This window comes from Balaenoptera borealis (genome assembly GCF_965194805.1).
Source record: "Balaenoptera borealis genome assembly, chromosome: 17".
Classification (NCBI taxonomy): Eukaryota; Metazoa; Chordata; class Mammalia; order Artiodactyla; family Balaenopteridae; genus Balaenoptera; species Balaenoptera borealis.
Genome location: NC_138876.1, coordinates 36,619,510 through 36,638,032, shown reverse-complemented (window position 1 = coordinate 36,638,032; position 18,523 = coordinate 36,619,510). Strand labels below are relative to the sequence as shown.

General features: G+C 34.6%; 1 protein-coding gene across 11 annotated transcripts in view; it reads left to right on the top strand.

Annotated features, from left to right (window-relative positions):
* The window catches only part of VPS13B (vacuolar protein sorting 13 homolog B), a 765,850-nt gene that overhangs the window by 550,330 nt on the left and 196,997 nt on the right, over positions 1–18,523 (top strand). For all 11 annotated transcript variants that reach the window (XM_082364176.1, XM_082364168.1, XM_082364180.1 and 8 more), the window contains one exon: positions 1,557–1,694. In XM_082364176.1, coding sequence (XP_082220302.1) covers positions 1,557–1,694 — 138 coding nt within the window. The remainder of the gene's footprint in view (positions 1–1,556; positions 1,695–18,523) is intronic.

Sequence of the window (18,523 nt, the reverse complement as noted above, 5' to 3'; positions counted from 1 at the left end):
CTGTTCTATCTCTAGATTGTATCATCTTCAAAATGAAGAATTATGTCTCCTCATATAGGTCTGGCACAGTATTATTTATTTGATAATAATGGCTTCTTCTTGAGGATGGCTACATAGCTGAAACCTAGAAATAGACCCTCAGGTCCTGGCAGGTTACATAGTACCTACAAACTGATTATAGATCCTACCAGCAACAGACTTTTTGCCATCCTTTCACCAGACTTGACCATTATATTTGAAAGACAGAATAGTATGGTGTTACTATGTAATGGATCTACTATACATATTCTCACTGCTTTAAATTCACTGATCATATAAAAAGAGAAGAATGCACTACCTTAGTGTTTGATCTTTACCACATAGATCTAACGTCACGATCAATTGCTTTCAGTATTTTCTTTGAAATCACATAAAGGTTCATATGTGCCAAATTTCATAAGGATCACATGATAAGGTCAAGAAATACAAATTCCAAGGCAGAATTTATATGCCCGGTTCACATATGACAGTAATACTATGTAACCATATGTTGAATATAATACACAGTATGTAAATGCTATTCTTGAAAGCAATCCAATCAATAAAAACTAAAATAAATAACACTTTAATAACACATTTCACATCAACTGAAAATGGAATAGATGGACTCTATGGCAAGAACATCCCTATAAAATTGACATTCAGAGGCCATTAAAACCCAGAGAGTAAAACAATCCTGAAACTAAAGAAAAACTGTGAATATTTAGAAGATTTTTAAAAGCCTACTACATTGTATGCCAAGACACAGCAGTTGTTTTTATTTAAAGAGCTATTTCAATAAAAACTGTGGATTGCCAAGCATTAAAAAGCTAATTCCATTTGCCATCACCAATAGCTGAATGAAACCTTAAAAAATATATACAATATTAACCTTAAAAAAAGTTTAAAATACACAGTATTTAATAGAAAAAGTCAAAACTGAAAAAAGTCAACTTTTAGTCATAATTGGAACTATTAAAAGATTGACCAATTTTATCATTTAAGAAGGCTATGGGAAAGCTACTGAAGTTAACTTCAAAAGCCTAGCAGTAAAAGTGATTGTAATGTCAGTAAAACTCTGAAACAGATCAAGTAACCCCTAAGTAGTACTAATCCACTGCATCTTTGAACATGTATATGCCTCTTTTTAAGCTGAAAAGGTTGCCCCTTTTTTCTTTAACTTGTTTCCAACATCCCATTAAAAAAAAAAAAAAAATCTATTCAACTGTTAACAGTCAGCAGCTCAGAGTACAGAAACTTTACCTTCACTCAAAGATGATATGAGTTAAGATTTGAAATATCTTTTCCTCTTTGGCCTGGTTCTGGAAAACATGGTTTTGTCATTCTACCTGTAGAGAGAGAGCGTCTCTTTCTTCATGCAAGTATTTGTGCACTGTATGTATACAAACAAATACATTAATGAAGGTTGCATACAATATTTTAACCATTTTTTTCTTTGCTTATCAGCTCAAACTCTTACACCAAAATTGATGTTTGTGTTGTAATTGACATTTTTAATTTTAATTTTGTCTCTTCAGATCCTGGGAAGACTTTGCCTGAAGCCCTTGATTACTGCACAGTTTGGTTGCAGACAGTACCTGGAGAAATAGACAGCAAAAGTGGTATTCCACCTTCACTTGTAATGCTACAAATTAAAGATTTTCTTAATGGACCAGGTAAGAAAGTCGTAATTCAAACTTTTTTTCATATGAGTCTATTAACGTGTACATTGGGTCTGTTAACAATCTTGACATTCCTTGCCAAAAATGAGTAATTCATTTGTCCTCCAGACGTGTACTCTTCTCAGGCTGCCCATTCTAGAGATCAAAAGGCAAATATTAATATACATTAAAAATTACCTTTAGTCTGGCAAAAAGTAGTTATCAACTAAAAAATAATTGACTGGAAGCCAAAGACTCAAGATTTTATTTCTACCTTTTCTACTAATCGTGGGACCTTAGGCAGTTATCTAATCTCCTGTGCCTCAGTTTCCTTACCTGTAAATGAAGAGAATAAAATAGGTGATGGGTGGATAGATGGGTGGGTGGGTGGATGGATGGATAGGTGGATAGGATACATGACATACATACGTAAGATAATACAGATAAGTAGATTGGATTAGATACATAAATACACTTATTTCAAATGCTTAGCAAAGTGCTTGGGACATATTAACACTCAATTTTAAATAGGTAGATATAGATATCAAAAGGTATTGAGTGCTTATTATGTCCCAGGTACTAAGTGCTTTACATACTTGTACAAACCCAAGAAGTAGGCCCTATAATTATCCCTATTTTATGAATAAGGAGGCTAAGACTTAGAAAAATGAAGTAAATTGCCCAAGATCATAGTAGCAGAGGAGCCATTCAAACTCCGGTCTTTATGACTCCAAAGACCTAGATCACTTTCATACTGCACTAATTTTAGCATAACTAAAGATTTTTTCTTTCTTCTCCATCTCCTCCTCCTCGTCTTTCTTTTTCCTGCTCTATTTCTTCTTCCTTCTCATGTTCCTCCTTCTCTTTTCTTTGTTACTCTTCCCTTACCTCCGTGAGATCTTAGCTCTTTATTTAACAGAAATTACTACATTCAGTTTCCCTTTTGTTATCTTATATTTACAGTGCTGCAGAACCTGTTAGTCATTAAAAGAATACTAGTTTCTTCATTACGAATTTAAAACAATGGTGTTACACTGTCTTAAGATCTCTAGCAGTACTCTGCAAGGCATGAATTTTGATGATTGAAAACTATCCCTCTGTGGACCTGATTCAGTTTGTGTGCATGCTGGTGCACTTACGATCTATGACTACAGATAGAGAAGGTGGCCCATCATCACGTCTGGAATAGAAAGAGCCTGAAACCACCTCAGTTGGCCCTTTCACTCTGGCTCAGTTCTTCTTAAGCATGTTTCTCCAGTGCTGGAATTTAAAAGGTATAGGAGAAATATGAAGAACGAGTTCTAATCATTAGTATCTAGCTGTGGTTTTAAAGACTCAAAGGAAGTGAAGAAGCTGATGATAAGGCTAAGGGAGTCATTAAAGTTGGAAGAATCCTTTGGGGTGAGTTGGATGATTGAGAGGAGTGTGAGCCTTCATACTTGGTTAGTGAGTGTGAAGTACCATATTTCATTGAATTCAAGCAACCATCAATTGTAGGAAAAAACATTTTGCGTACCACTAAGGAAAAAGAAAAAAATATCTGCTATTTAAGCTATGATACAGTGCTTTCTTACTGCATCAGTTGCAGGGCAAAAGACTGAACATGCTAGAATGAACGAAATAGGGTAAGAACATAAGGGTAGTTCATGGACAAGTGACAGGGAACTTGCATTTACTTCTTTTTTCTCTCTTTTAGTGTCAGATTTCTTTTGCTTTCAGGCACAGTCTTCACCTTTTGGCTAGAAAGTTCCCTTCTAGTTTACATTTGATTGATTTGTTTGTAAAAGGGATGGGATCTTCAAGTCAGTGGTAAATTGTGTACCATATTTTCATGGCTACCAAATAAATTGAACTTTAAGAGAAATGTCAATGAACAAATGAAAAATTATATGTTTATCATTCTGTCATTCAATGTGACTGTAGCAGGAGTGCGATTTTTACAACAGTTGTACTTTTGTATTTCTTATACTTCTTAAAACTGGAAACTACATATATGCCATTTCTAATTTTATGCCCATTCAGTAATAGTGATAATATATCTGGAGATTCAAACTTTTAAATTAATGAATTGAAATAGTTATTTTACAGCCGTGCTTCTCAAACTGGAGTGTGCATTTGAGCATCTCTGGGGAGCTGGTTAAATGCAAATGTGACTTAATAGGGATGAAATTCTACATTCCTAACAAGCTCCCAGGTGAAATGGATACTGTTGATCTGGGGATAACACATTTTGTACCAAGATTTTATTTGACTCATATATTAATAAAACATATATGTATATATGATTTTCTTAATACCATCAGTAACAATTACTGAGACTCAAACTGCAGATATTTTGGGGCACAGGAGAGGGGGATGATACAAACAATGATGAATGGTTTTTTAAATGGTACTTTTATTATGAAAAATCAAATACAATGTCCAATAAATGGTTTAAGTTCTTCAAAGTCTTAAAACATTTTAACCAAGAGCACTTTTCTTTCATAAATTATTTGAGGGAAGATTACTTTGAATGATACGTCAGTTCTGTGGGATTCCACTAGAACGTTAACCTAACAGCCTTGAACAACTCCAGAATTTACTATCTTAGACAAAAAATTCCTTAAACAATTTGTCATATAAAGTATGTAAGCAGATGTTATTACGTAACATAATTGTATTCTCTCACTGTACAGCTACACTATATTAATTGAGAGATCAGTAGGAATAACAGGACATAAAAAAGCATTTCTTGCTGTAGGAATGTATTATTTTATAGATTTTTGGCAACTCAAGAAAAATATATTTTTCCAGATTTTATGTAATAGTATATTAAGAGCAATATTATTTATGCTAAGACTGGGGGAACAAACTTCAGCTTTATAATATTCCCCAATACTATTCTCTTCCCTTAAAAAATAAAAAGGCCTTTTTTTTAGTATTGAAAATAATGCTTCTAAGTTTTATGCAGTATTATCGTTAAGAATCTTTTGATACCAAAAGATTGTTTGTTTTAATTGTTTAGTTTGTTTTATTGTTTAGTTTAATCTATATGCACATCTTATTTAAGTATCATTCCCAAAGAATGCTTTATGCTACAATGCTACACCTCTAAAATAGTATATTTTCATTTCTTCTTTTCTTGCTCTTGAACTAAGGTTTCAGTAACAATAAAAGTTATGACCCTGAAGAGTAGAGGAAATGCTGATTACAACTACCCAACCTTAAATTTTCTTCATAAAGGTGCAAACTTAACAGCTTTTGAATTCAGCCTGTCGGATGTTTTTTCCAGGGATTATTTTATCTAAACAAGGTGATGCATATGCTGCTCTTTAGCATCTGTTTTTGGAAAAAATACTTCCGTGTTCTTGAGTATTCCCTGATTTCCTCTGTTCACTTAATAGTACCTTAGAGCAAATGGTAGGTCCCACCTTCTACATCAAAAACCCCTTCAAAGCTCTCCCAACCCCAACCTCCTTCCTTCAGAGGCAACAACTGTACTACCCATTAGCAAGGTCAGTGGCTTGGAGAAACCTGGAAAACAGCAGCTACCAGAAACCCAGCAGAACAATATCTCCAGCAGGTGATAGATTAGTTGGAACAAATTGGAACCATTGCAGTGCAGCAATCCTGGTTTCTTTCAAGCTGTTTTTTAAATGTCGTCATTTTAATACACAATCTAAGCCCCGCGGAACAGTCCGCAGCAGGTTAATTTGAATCATATGATGTGTCACTGCCCTCAGCTGACATGAGCTCTATTCCATGTGTGAAGCCATAATAAATCCATTCCCAACCGAGGAAAATTCCCCGTGAGAAGGTGAACTAATCCAGGCCTCACACTGGCATGCTAGCCCTCCATAATTGAAAGCAGGGCCACCTGTTCCCAGCACAGTTAGCCGATAGAGAAAAAAATTACCATTAGATCAGATATGTCTTCTATTGAAAACTCATTCATACTTCTTGCAAATTCAAATTCAGCTGTGAACTGCTTAGTATGACATCATACAGAAACTTAGGAATGTGCCCACTTGATCCCAGTTTTGTTAACTATAGGATTTCTTAACTTTGAAATGAATTTTTTTTTTTTTTAATTTAATGAGAGCTGACACATGAGAAGAAGAACTGGGAAGGGTGCAGATTTTTCTAATTAACTCAGGGTCATTTACAAAAATATTTGAGCTCCCTGGTATTTTTTTCATTGTTTCTTTGCAGACATATTTTTGAACACTGTCACTGTAGCCATGAAATGACATTTAAAGGACAACAAAGAAAAAATATGCCAAATTAGGAGAACATTCCCACGTCATTTATGTTTTATTGTAAATTAATTAGCATACTACAATCTTTGTATAATTTTACTTATATCAAACACAAAGTTATGACTGTAATTTCCTATTTCTTTTATTTTAGTATACCTGGTGTCTCTAGTTGAAACACCTAGCCACTGATAGTTTTTCTCTTAATAAAATCATTTATTTAGTCTCTTCTTGTTTAACCTGTTCAGTAATTTACCTATGTAGTTTTCAGTTTTTCTGATTTCATTCTAGCTTTGGATTGGTTTTATTTAATTTTTGTTTTAAAATTTTATTTGACTTTTAACTAATTGTAACCCATTTTGAGTATAGTTTTCTTCTTATATTTTGTGAATTAACTAAGTGTTTTATAGGTTGCAATGATTGTAATTTTTTCTTTAAAAAAATTCCTAAACATCCTAGAATATCCCATTTCCACAAGCCTCTTTGATTTGAATGAAAACATATACTTAAATAATGTGAAATATTACTTTAAAAACTTCTCAGATACAGTAACACACCATTCAAATAGGTTTGTTTATATGAATATAAAGTAGAAATTTTAAGTTGTTTACCCCCTATTTTGTGTATTTTTGAAACATTTTTACTTTTCTTGATGAAATCTGCTTTTATGTTCTGTTATTACTGAATTCATTACTCATTACATATGTCATCCAGACATTATGTAGAAGATGACCAAGTCGGGGAATTAAGATACCTGAAAAAGACACAAATAGCCCCCTGACATTTTCTGGAGTAGAAAATGAAGAATAAGTAATATGATTTTTAAATACAAGAAGATTCAAGGTGAAAGGAAGCATCTTAAAAGCTAATTTTAATTAATTTATTCCTCTTAATGTAACCCTGATAGTTAACCCTTTGCCTCTTTTCTCTTTCCAGAAATAGGGCCAAGGTCCATACCCTAATGACTGGAGTCCTATCTCTATCTTAATTCAGTTTTACAGCCATACTAGCAGGCTATCTTCTACACTTAAGAAATGTAAACTAGTCAATAAAACTGTAAGAACCTTGACTTTTGCATTTCCTGAGTTTTATGGGTTCCAATTTGCAGTGTCAGCATTGCATTATCATAGTTTATTTTCCCCATGATTTATCAAAATGAAACAGTAAACTTGAAGTCAGGATGTCAAATAGAGAGTGGACCAATAATTTTATTTTATTATTTAATTTTAAAAAATTGAAGTAGAGTTGATTTACAATATTGTGTTAATTTCAGGTGAACAGCATAGTGATTCAGTTTTTTTGCAGATTGTATTCCATTTTAGGTTATTACAAGATATTGGGTATATTTCCCTGTGCTATACACTAAATCCTTGTTGCTTATGTATTTTATGTATAGTAGTTTGTATCGGTTACTCCCATACTCCTAATTTGTCCCTCGCCCTCTCCCTCTCCCCTTTGGTAACCATAAGTTTGTTTTCTATGTCTGTGAGTCTGTTTCTGTTTTGTATATACATTCATTTGTATTATTTTTTTAGATTCCACATGTAAGTGATATCATTCAGTATTTGTCTTTCTCTGTCTGACTTATTTCACTAAGCATAATATTGTCTAGGTCTATCCACGTTGCTGCAAATGGCAATATTTCATTCTTTTTTATGGCTAAATAGTATTCCATTGTATATATATATATATATATATATATACCACATCATTTTAAGCCAATTGTCTGTTGATGAGCACTTGGGTTGCTTCCATGTCTTTGCTACTGTAAATAGTGCTGCTAGGAACATTGAGGTGCATGTATCTTTTTTAATTAGAGTTTTCATTTTTTCTGGATATATACCCAAGAGTAGAATTGCTGGATCATATGATAGTTCTATTTTTAGTTTTTTGAGGAACTTCCATACTGTTTTCCATAGTGTCTGCACCAATTTACATTCCCATCAACCATGTATGAGGGTTCCCTTTTCTCCACATCCTCTCCAGCATTTGTCATATATAGCCTTTTTGATGATAGCCAATCTGACCAGTGTGATGTGATACCTCATTGTGATTTTGATTTGCATTCATCTAATAATTAGTGATGTTGAGCATCTTTTCATGTGCCTGTTAGCCATCTGTATGTCTTCTTTGGAAAAATGCCTACTCAGATCTTTTGCCCATTTTTTGATTGGGTTATATGAGTTGTTGAGTACAACAACTTGATATTGAGTTGTATGAGTTGTTTGTATATTTTAGATATTAACCCCTTGTCAGTTGCATCATTTGCAAATATTTTCTTCCATTACGTAGGTTGTCTTTTCATTTTGTTGATGGTTCCTTTGCTGTGAAAAGGCTCTTAAGTTTGATTAGATCCCATTTGTTTATTTTTGCTTTTATTTCTTTTGCCTTGGGAGGCTGATCTAAGAAATTATTGCTACGATTTATGGTCAGAAAATGTTTCACCTATGTTCTCTTCTAGGAGTTTTTATGGTGTCATGTCTTACATTCAGGTCTTTAAGCCATTTTGAGTTTATTTTTGTATATGGTGTTAGGGAATGTTCTAATTTCATTGTTTTACATGAAGCTGTCCACCTTTCCCAGCACCACTTGTTGAAGAGACTGTCTTTTCTCCATTGTATATTCTTGCCTCCTTTGTCATAAATTAATTGACTGTAGATTTATGGGTTTATTTCTGGGCTCTCTCTTCCATTCCATTGATCTATGTGTCTGTTTTTGTGCCAATACCATGCTGTTTTGATTACTGTAGATTTGTAGTATAGTCTGAAGTCTGGAAGAGTTACACCTCCAGCTCTGTTCTTTTTTCTCAAAATTGTTTTGGCAATTCTGGGTCTTTTGTGGTTCCATGTAAATTTTAGGATCATTTATTCTAGTTCTGTGAAAAAATGTCATGGGTGATTTGATAGGGATTGCAGTAAGTCTGTAGATTCCTTTGGGTAGTATGGCCATTTTAACAATATTAATTCTTCCAATCCAAGAGCACGGGATATCTTTCCATTTCGCTGAATCATCTTCAGTTTCCTTCATCAGTGTTTTATAGTTTTCAGTGTATAGGTCTTTCACCTACTTGGTTAAGCTTATTCGTAGGGTTTTTTTTTTTTTCTGGATGCAGTTTTAAATAGATTTTTTTTTTTTACTTTCTCTTTCTGATACTTCATTACTAGTGTAAAGAAACAGAAAAGATTTTTGTATATTAATCTTGTATTCTGCAACCTTGATGAATTCATTTATTAGTTATAATAGTTTTTGGGTGGAGACTTTAAGGTTCTCTGTATAGAGCACCATGTCATCTGCAAATAGTGACAGTTTTACCTCCTCCCTTCCAATTTGGATACCTCTTTTTTTTTTTTTTTTTTTTTATTGCCGTGGCTAGGACTTCCAATACTATGTTAAATAGAAGCAGTGAGAGTGGGTATCCTTGTCTTGTTCCAGAATTTAGCAAGAAGTCTTTCAATTTTCCACCATTGAGTATTATGTTGGCTGTGGGTTTGTCATAAATGGCATTTATTATGTTGAGATGTGTTCCCTCTGTACCCACTTTGATGAGAGTTTTCATCATGAATGGATGTTGAATTTTGTCTTGAGCCTTCTATTCTTTGTATAGACAATAATGTCAGCTATCTCTTTTATGCTTACAACTTCCAAATGCCTAGTTCTAGTTTTGATTTATTATGCAACTCCAGGACTATTTCTTCATCTGACTATGAAATGTGTTTAGTTATTTAAAATTTAACATGTTCACATTAAGTCGAACTATTTTTCTTTCCTCTTCTTTTTCACTCCTTCTCTTAGTATGGTCTTCAAATTTCTTTACATTTGCTAGTGATAGCAACATTCTTCCACTCGTGTCTTCTCACAATTTTACTGTCACCTTCAATTCATCTTTTTTTTTTTATTCCAAGTCTTTTTAGTTTTTCCTTTGAAATGGTCCTCCATTATGCCTGCTACCTCCCTAGTGGGTCTGGGCCCTCACTACTTCTTCAGTCTGTTTACTGGCAGCCCTCATTTCAGATTCTCCTTTTACTCAATAATTTTCTCCCCTCTGCTCTTGCTAGATTAGCTTGCTCTGCAAACCCATATGAATCTTGACCACCCACCTCCCTCAGTTGATCAAATCATAACTCTTCTCAGAGCTCAAGACTCCGTTATCTGGTGTCATCTCAACAATCCAGGCTTACTGTCACTAAGAAGGTAATTCTGAGTGAGATTGTTTTACTTCTTTGAACCTCAGTATTTTCTTCTATAACGTAAGAGAGTTGTCCTAAGATTCTTCCAAATTCTAAAATGATGGCTGTAATCCCCAGTGGAACTCTTCATTTATTTTTCACAACAAGCGTTTATGAGCAATTATGATATTTCAAGTGTTGTTCTAAACATTGGAAATACGGTGGTAAGCAAAAGATACACAATCGCTTCTCTCAAGAAATGCACACCATGTAGTAGAAAAGACAAGCTTTGATTACCAAGTAGTCACACTGAGTAATATATAATTACAACCTAATATAAGTGTCATGAGCTTCTATGGATTTATAAATGAGTGGAGATTTAGGGAAGCTTCGCTGAGCTGAGTTCAGACACTTGAATGAAAAGGAGTTAACCAAAGACATGGAGGGGAGGGCATCTTTCTGACAGAATATATGCAGAAGACCCTGTGGGGAAGGGAATCATGGCACACTGAAGGAAATGAAAAAAGGGCAGAGGGAGGGAACAGTAGGAGGAAATGAGGCTGTAGAGAGAGACAGAGGCCAGGCCTTGTTGACCATAATAAAGGATTTGGGGGGTTTTATCTTTAGAGCACTGGGAAACCATTGAAGAACTTTAACCTGGACATGTATGTGATGGGGGAGGGAGGAGGTATGTGTGTTTATTGATATGGTTATATTTGCATTTTGAAAAGATGATTCTAGTTGCACAATGGAGAATAGATAAGAAGAGCTAGAGTAGGGGCAGGCAACCAGTTAGGAGAATATTGCAGTAGTACTAGTGAGAGATAATGGTAAGTTGGATCAAGGAATGGTAATAGACATGGAGAAAAGTGAAAGATTTGGTAGATATTAGGGAGGGAAAATCCAGAGACTGGTAATGGAATAGAGGGGATGGAGGGTAAGAGAGATTGAGCATGACTTCTGGGTTCCTGGCTGATCTAACTGAATGAATATGGTGCTGTGGACTGAATTGTGTCCCCACAAAATTCATATGTTGAAGCTCTAGTCCCCACTGTGATGGGGCCTTTGGGAGATAATTAGATTTAGATGAGGTCATGAGGGTCGGACCCTCATGGTGGGATTAGTGCGCCAGAGAGCTTGCTGTCTTTCTCTCTCTCTCTCTCTCTGCCATGTGAGGACACAGTGATAAAGCAGCCATGCAATCCAGGAAGACAGTCTTCAGCAGAAACCAACCTCAGCTCATTCCCCAGTCTCAGAATTCCAGCTCTAAACTGTGAGAAAATAAATTTCTGTTGTTTAAGTCTCGCAGTTTGTGGTATTTTGGTATGGCATCCCAAGCTGGTGGTAATCCTATTTACTGATATAGAAAATGCTTGAAAAGAGCTATATTTTGTTTGTTTGTTATGTGTATGAGAGTAGGGGGAGATCATGAGTTTTGCCTTGGATATGCTGAGTTTGTGGTAATTGTACTTACATATCTGGAGCTCACAAGAAAGACTAAGACTAGTGATAAAGAATTGGATATTTTGGAGTTTGGGGGATATAGGTGCTAATTCAAGCCACAGGCCTGGATGAAAATACTCAGGGAAAAAGAGAGGAAGTAGAGAAAAGAGCCTAAGACTTCATATTGAAGAAGTCCAATCAGTATTCACTGTCTAAGAGGAAAAGGAGGAGCCTTGAAAGGAAACTGAGGGCTAAGAGGAAAATTTGGAGAGTGTTATATCAAAGAAGCCAAGGGAAAAGAGTGTAGAAGTACTAGACACATCAAGTAGTGGTACAAGATACAGAAAGATGAGAAATTGAAAATAGCTAATGGATTTATAGACATTGTGACTACAAATATTATCCCTTCACCCCATTGGATTAATTTGGATGGACCCTAGTCTAGAATGCATTGAGGAGTGGAAACAGAGTGTATAACTCTTCCAAGAAGTTTGGTTGTGAAGAAGAATAATAAGGATAGAATATGAAGGGGCATTTTGTTTTGTTTTGTTTTTTCCTTTTTAAAAAATTGTCCAAACGGGACTTCCCTGGTGGCACAGTGGTTAAGAATCCACCTGCCAATGCAGAGGACACGGGTTCAAGCCCTGGTCCAGGAGTATCCCACATCCCGCAGAGCAACTAAGCCCGTGTGCCACCAACTACTGAGCCTGTGCTTTAGAGCCTGCAACCCACAACTACTGAGCCCATGCACCGCAACTACTGAAGCCCATGCGCCTAGAGCCCATACTTCGCAAAAAGAGAAGCTACCGCAATGAGAAGTCCGTGCACCGCAACAGAGTAGCCCCCGCTCGCCACAACTAGAGAAAGCCCGCGCACAGCAACGAAGACCCAACACAGCCAAAAATAAATAAATAAATAAATAAATTTATCCAAAAAAAATTGAAGTATAGCTGATGTACAATATTATATAAGTTACAGGTGTACAATATGGTGATTCACAAATTTTAAAGGTTATACTCCATTTATAGTTTTTATAAATAAAGGGGTATTTTGTATCATGGTTTTGGGTTTTATTTTTATGGTGAAAGAGACTTGAATTTTCTCATGTTTAAATATCAGCCAGAAGACTCCAGTTGAGAGAAGAATTGGATAAACTAAAAAGAAAAAAGATAAAGGTGGGTTCCTTAGAAAGAATGAAGGAGAAGAATCCAATATACATGTGAAAGAACTGGTGTTACCTAACAAATTAAGGAAGGAAAGGAAAATGGCATATGCAGGTAGTTTTTCAGTTTGGTAGCAGGAAATTGAAGGAAATTTAATGGCTTTAACTTCCTCCTTGAAGCTAGAAGCAAAGTCATCTGTTGAAGTTGAAGAGAAGAGAGAGAGAAGAGAGATGATTTCAGTGGTTTGAAATCATCCTCCAATATGATTTCTTCATATGCTATAGTCATTCTCATTTCTATGCCTTTTTAAAACTTTTTATTATGGAAAATTTAAAATATATACAAAAGTAGACTGAACAGTATATAGAACCTCCTGCTTAAACAATTGTCAACTTATGGCCAATATATTGTTTCTTATATACCCCTATCTACTTCCTCACCTTCTGTGTTATTTTGAAGCAAATCCCATGCATCATATTATATCACCTGTAGTATTTCTGTTTGTATCTATAAAGATAAGAACTTTTAAAAACATAACTGCGATGCTTATCAAACCTAAAGAGAATTATTCTTCAGTATCATCAAATTTCGAATTATCTCATGAATATCATAGTGCATGTGGGTGTTTGTGTGCATGTATGGTTTTTGTTTGTGTTTTTTTTTTTTTTAAACCTAGAGCCAGATAAGGTCTATGCATGGCTCTTGGTTATGTCTTTCAAATTTCTTTTAATCACTAGGTTTCCTCCTCTCTTTTTTTCATCTCTTGCAATTTATTTATTTATTTATTTTTTGAGGTATAGTTGATTTTCAGTGTTTCAGATATACAGCAAAGTGATTCAGTTATATATATATATATATATTTTAATATATTCTTTTTTCAGATTCTTTTCCATTATAGGTTATTACAAGATACTGAATATATCAATAGTTCCCTGTGCTGTACAGTAGGTCCTCATTGTTTATCTATTTTGTTTATAGTAGTGTGTATCAGTTAATCCAAATTCCCAATTTATCCCCCCACTACTTTCCCCTTTGATAACCATAAGTTTGTTTTCTAGGTCTGTGAGTCTATTTCTGTTTTGTAAATAAGTTCATTTATATAATTCTTTTTAGATTCCACATATAAGTAATATCATATGATATTTGTCTGTCTGTCTGACTTACTTCACTTAATATGATCATCTCTAGCTCCATCCATGTTGCTGCGAATGGCATTGTTTCACTGATTTTTATGGCTGAGTAATATTCCATTGTGTATATAGTATATATTTATATACCACATCTTCTTTATCCATTTATCTGTCCATGGACCTTTAGGTTGCCTCCATGTCTTGGCTATTGTAAATACTGCTATGACCATTGGGATGCATGTATCTTTTTGAATTAGAGTTTTCATCTTTTCTGGATATATGCTCAGGAGTGGGAATGGTGGATCATATGGTAACTATTTGTAGGTTTTTAGGAACCTCCATCCTGTTCTCCATAGTGGCTGCACCAATTTACATTCCCACCAGCAATGTAGGAGGGTCACCTTTTCTTCACACCCTCTCCAGCGTTTATTATTTGTAGACTTTTTGATGATGGCTATACTGAGTGGTGTGAGGTGGTACCTCATTGTAGTTTTGATCTGCATTTCTCTAATAATTAGCAGTATTGAGCATCTTTTCATGTGCTTGTCAGCCATCTGTATATCTTCTTTGGAGAAATGTCTATTTAGGTCTTCTGCCTATTTTTTGATTGGGTTTGTTTGTTGTTGTTGTTGTTTTTTTTTGATACTGAGCTGTATGAGCTGTTTGTATATTTTGGAAGTTAAGCCCTTATTGGTCACATTGTCTGCAAATATTTTCTCCCATTCCATGGGTTGTTTTTTCATTTTGTTTATGGTTTCCTTTGCTGTGCAAAAGCTTTACGTTTAATTAGGTCCCATTTGTTTATTTTCGCTTTTGTTTCCATTATTCTAGGAGATGGATCCAAAAAACATTGCTGTGATTTATGTAAAAGAGTGTTCTGCCTATGTTTTTCTCTAAGAGTTTTATAGTATCCAATCTTACATTTAGATCTGTAATCCATTTTGAGTTTATTTTTGTATATCGTGTTAGAGAATGTTCTAATTTCATTCTTCTACATAGCTGTCCAGTTTTCCCAGTACCACTTATTAAACAGACTGTCTTTTCTCCATTGTATATTCATGCCTCCTGTGTTATAGATTGACCATAAGTGCATGGGTTTATTTCTGGGCCTTCTATCCTGTTCCATTGATCTAAGTGTCTGTTTTTGTGTCAGTACCATACTGTTTTGATTACTGTAGTTTTGTAGTATAGTCTGAAGTCAGGGAGCATGATTCATATATATTGAAGAAACCAGATCATTTATCATGTAGAGTTTACCACAATTTGGATTTTGTCTGCCCTTGTTCTCTATATTTCCTACATATAAACTAGTAGTTGGCTTAATCTGATTCAAGTTTGTTTATTTTATTTATTTATTTTTTAGCAAGACTATTTTGTAAAAGATTTTATATTGTTCCATCAGGAGGCATATAGTGTCTGAAGGTTTCTTTTTGTGATGTTAATAGCCACTGATGCTTAATGCCTAAATTCATTGGAGGTTGCAAACAGTAATATTTTAATTCTAGCATTCTTTTTTTCACACAGTAGCTGGAATATTTCTATAAAGAGAAACATTTCCTCATCTAATATTTGGTTACTTAGTAGTATTGTTCACCTAAGAAAGGTAAGATACATGCTTTCCCTTTATTTACCCTTTAAAAAAAAATAAGTTAGTTTTCTAGATGGGAGGATTTTTTTCATAATGTATATGTATATCAAATCATCACAATGTACACTTTAAATATCTTACAATTTTATTTGTCAGTCATACCTCAGTAAAACTGGGGAAAAGCGAGTTACTTTTCTTAGTATTCCAGTGGTGGCCATTTAGTTGTTTTTTGCTATTATTCTGAATTCATTATTTTTAGTGATGCTCAAATTGTCTCCTCATTGCCAGTGGTAGTCTCTATAAATTGGCTTCTCTATGCTTTTAATCTTCCCTTAGTCTGAAATCCTTGCTCCCTTGTCTCAAAACATTCAGCTGTTCCCAAAAATCAGATATGCTGTCTCCAAGGATGAGTATATGCCATCATTGAGAATAGGAAGATAAAAAAAAGGAAATGGGCACCAAAAACGCTGCCACAGTTTGGAGCAATGGAATGTACTTAGTCTTCCGTGATAACTGCTTAGAGGGAGAGAAGCTCATTTAGATGAGTTCAGTTCAATGCATTCATTTTAGAAAACCAATTCAATTACCCTATAATCAGAACTTTTACGTTGTGATTTATTTTGGTAGGACAGTGTAGTCAAAAAAAGTCAATGCTTGATTATAAGAATATGTACATGAGTAATTACGCCCAATTCCAAGTGTTAAGCACCATGAACTGCTGCTGGCTGACCAAGTCAAGGGCATATGTCAGTCCATGTCTGTGAGCCTCCTTAGCAGTGCATGGGACAGCCTACAACCAGTTCCATTGGGTGTACCTTTGTTAATTGACACAGTTATGTCTGCCACCACTGAGGTCTTTACACTTCACACCTTCAACGAAAACCTGTTGATCTCATTGTCAAGGGCAGCCTTCCAAGTTTTCTAACTCTCACACCTGTGAATACTCAGTCTCCACTGTCCATTATCATCATGAATACCTTTACTTTGACACTGTAACAAAAATCTGAATTTAAATTGCTGAATAAGAGAAAAAATGTACTATGACCTAATAATAAAAAATATTTTTATTAGAGTTACTGTAACACATAAAGTCAAGTTTGATTATAAATTTGTTCTTTGATTTGCATTTACCCTTCTACGGTGGGGTGGGGGGGAACACCATCATTCCTGTGTCTGTACATAGGCACCATGGCCACTGATTGTTTTCCCAGCAAGCCTTGCTTATCTTAAAAAAAGAAAAATTGTCTTTTACAAATAAAATTCCAAAGGAAGAAGCACTTAACAAAGAATTTTTCTTTCACAAATGTTATGATTTGGGTATAACAAGCCATATTGAATCCATTGGGTTTTTGGTAATAGATTTCAAAATACTTCATAAATGTAAATAATATGATGACTAATGGGTCAAGTAAAGTTGGAACATTTTAAATGAGAAAATAGCTGGAACAGTTTTCAGGAAACTTTTCCAGTTGATGTTTGGTCCCCCACAAGGTGTGCATTAACATAAACTTAGGGGAATCACCTCTGGGGCTTGAATTCCCTCTCTGATTTCATTATTACAATATGATTCTTTTCCTTTCACTATTAAGTCATCTCTTAGGGTGATGGGAGCATAAAATAAGTGTAATTTATTTGTATTTGTCTAATCTCCTTTTAACTCAATAATCATTCCATCATTCTGTTTCCTGGTAGCTGTTCAGAAAGTTTTGAAGGGTAATTAGAGTCTAATAATTGACAGGCATGAGTTTACTTGGTAACTTAAAGATACAGAATGTGTTCTGGGGATGGTGAGAAATTAGATTTGGCAGAGAAATAGATGACTCAGCTGGGAGATTCTCTATTACTACACATTCTTAAAATCTAAACATTGAAAGTAATCCATTTATTAAAGTTCATTGAGGATTATGAAAAAAATTCTAAACCCTTTAAAACAAGAATCTGATAGTAATTGGAATAAAATCCACATGAACCATCTATGCCTGGTTCTTTATCTAGTTCTATTTCCAATTCTTGTAAAACATCATTTTATATAGCTCCCACTGTTTCTGTTGAATAAAACTTTTGTAGTCCATTCCTTTAATGTTTTCATCTTAATAATGAGGTTAATGTTTTTCATCAGTTTTTAAAAGTATGAAAGAAGACCAGAAAATACTCAATTTTTATTTTTATTTTTTTATGCTTATAAATGCCAAACTTGTTTGGATAATTTTCCCATTTGTAAAAATAATTGTGAAAATAATTTTCCTATCATTTTGAAACTACAAATATTTACAATAAAGGCAGTAATTTTCTACCCCAAAGAGTACCTGACTAGTTCAAGGATGTAAAAGTCTAGAGACACTGGGGAATAAAAGTAACAATACAAATTTGTTGAATTATCAGATGTAACAGTGACTTCATGATTTTAATTGAAGGATTCACACATGCTGATGGACTTTACACAGCAATAAAGGGTGCTGTTGCTTTTGTGGTGTTTCTCATTCTGGTGCGTGCTGCATATCTCTTCGTGGACCTGGTACTTTGAAAGGAATACCTAATATTACAGTATAACCTCATTTTAGCTCTGCTTTTTGGGCTCTTGACCTGACTTGCCCAAACAGGACTGCGCCAGTCTCTCTGTGTAAACATAGGCTGTGTTTTGCAAGGAATGTAGCTCAACACTCAAGCTCTCAGGGGGTGGGAGTGGGGGACTTGTGGCCTAGTGGAGGGCACCATGCACAGAGGTTGCACTGTATGCAAACAAACATACAGAAACCATTTAAAAGGTAAATTATTTAAATGTTTTAAATATCAACTTATTTCTTATAGAAAGTTAACATAACACCTGTATTGTGCTATATATATAGCTCTAGTAGATTTTTGAACTTTCTAAAAACTTTTATCTGCTGCTGCTGTTCAGTGACTGAGAGATTGCATTTCTACTCCTAGGTTTAAGATCACTCAAAGAATGAAGTTTTCATGCACACAGAACAGTTTGACCTAACCACACAGGAAAGATAGATCAAGTGATCAAAGTGTCCAAATAAGAAGCCCTCTTTTATCAATCCACTGTTTCAGGAAAGAGTCATTCAGAAACCAGCCCACAAAAAGTTAACATTAAAAATTTACATTTCAAATTC